The sequence below is a fragment of the Apaloderma vittatum genome, unplaced genomic scaffold (assembly GCF_000703405.1).
Source record: "Apaloderma vittatum isolate BGI_N311 unplaced genomic scaffold, ASM70340v1 scaffold25145, whole genome shotgun sequence".
NCBI lineage: Eukaryota > Metazoa > Chordata > Aves > Trogoniformes > Trogonidae > Apaloderma > Apaloderma vittatum.
In genome coordinates this window covers 42312-43355 of record NW_009719246.1, presented here as the reverse complement: position 1 = coordinate 43355, position 1044 = coordinate 42312, and the positions used below count along the sequence as shown (strand labels likewise).

The 1044-nt window shown below is 54.8% G+C and overlaps 1 protein-coding gene across 1 annotated transcript in view; it reads left to right on the top strand.

Annotated features, from left to right (window-relative positions):
• Positions 1-392, top strand: part of SLC17A9 (solute carrier family 17 (vesicular nucleotide transporter), member 9) — a gene marked incomplete at its 5' end in the record, with an annotated part of 9527 nt that extends 9135 nt beyond the window's left edge. The window contains 2 exons of the mRNA XM_009870560.1: positions 91-120; positions 229-392. Of these exons, the coding sequence (XP_009868862.1) occupies positions 91-120; positions 229-392 (194 nt within the window). The remainder of the gene's footprint in view (positions 1-90; positions 121-228) is intronic.
• Between the last annotated feature and the right edge of the window lie 652 nt (positions 393-1044).

The window sequence follows — 1044 nt, the reverse complement described above, 5'->3', positions numbered from 1 at the left end:
AGCACGCGCAGCGGTGCTCGGGCAGGAGTCCAGGTGAAGCCACTCTTGTCTGTGGGTTTCTAATGCGCAATTCCTTTCTTTTCTTTGCAGGTGTTGGGAACACAGGTGGAGCCCTCCTAGGTAAATACTGGACTGCAGCTCCTCCTTTCCCGGGGAGTCATCTCTGCGCGGGCAGGCAGGATCCAGCCTCAGAGCCTTTGCAATTCTTTCTCTTCTCTCCTGTCCCAGGTGTTGTTTGCGTGTACCTGGCTGGCTACCTGATTGAAACGACCGGCTCCTGGATTTCTGTTTTCAACCTGGTGGCTGCCGTTAACAGCATCGGCCTCTGTGCATTCCTCATATTTGGAGAGGCGCAGAGGCTGGACACAGACTCTGAGTACATGGACCTCTAGAGATGAGCAAGCAGCCAAAGGACAGAAGAGTGTCACATCCATGTGTCATTGTCGCACAAGTGCCAAAGAATTTGGGGGTTTTTAGGTGTTTAACAGGGAAAAAAACATGCTGAGACCAAGTACATAACAGGTCTGGATGAAACCTGTGGGAGAAAAGAAATCTAGAGTTTGGTTTTTTTGCTCAGGGCATAGCTGATGGCCTGCAGAGCCGTCCAGCTCAACATCTCCAGTGAGGATACAGCCTGCGTGACCAGTTTGCCCCAGTCCATGACTAGTGGGCAAATATCCACGCGGCCACAGCAGCGAACGGCTCGTCTCCCACAGCTGCCATGGTTTGGGGCTGCTTTGCTGCGCCAGGAGCGCGTCCCTCCCTGCGCTGCCGTCCCGTATCCTCTGACAGGAATAATCCAAACGAACGTACCTCTGACCTTAACGCTCCCTCGCGTGCCTTCGTTTTGCAGTCTGCTCAGCAGGTACAAGCCAGGAGGGCAAGAGAACGGGTTGTGAGATGATTTCCAGGCTTCCCTTCAGGGCAGGTCTTACGGCTGGACGTCTGCTGTGGTTACATCAACACCGCCTTCTCCGCGCTGGAGTGGAGCCGGGAGGCTGCGGGGCAACACACTCAAACCCTGAGCCCTTCTTTGCTCCAGGG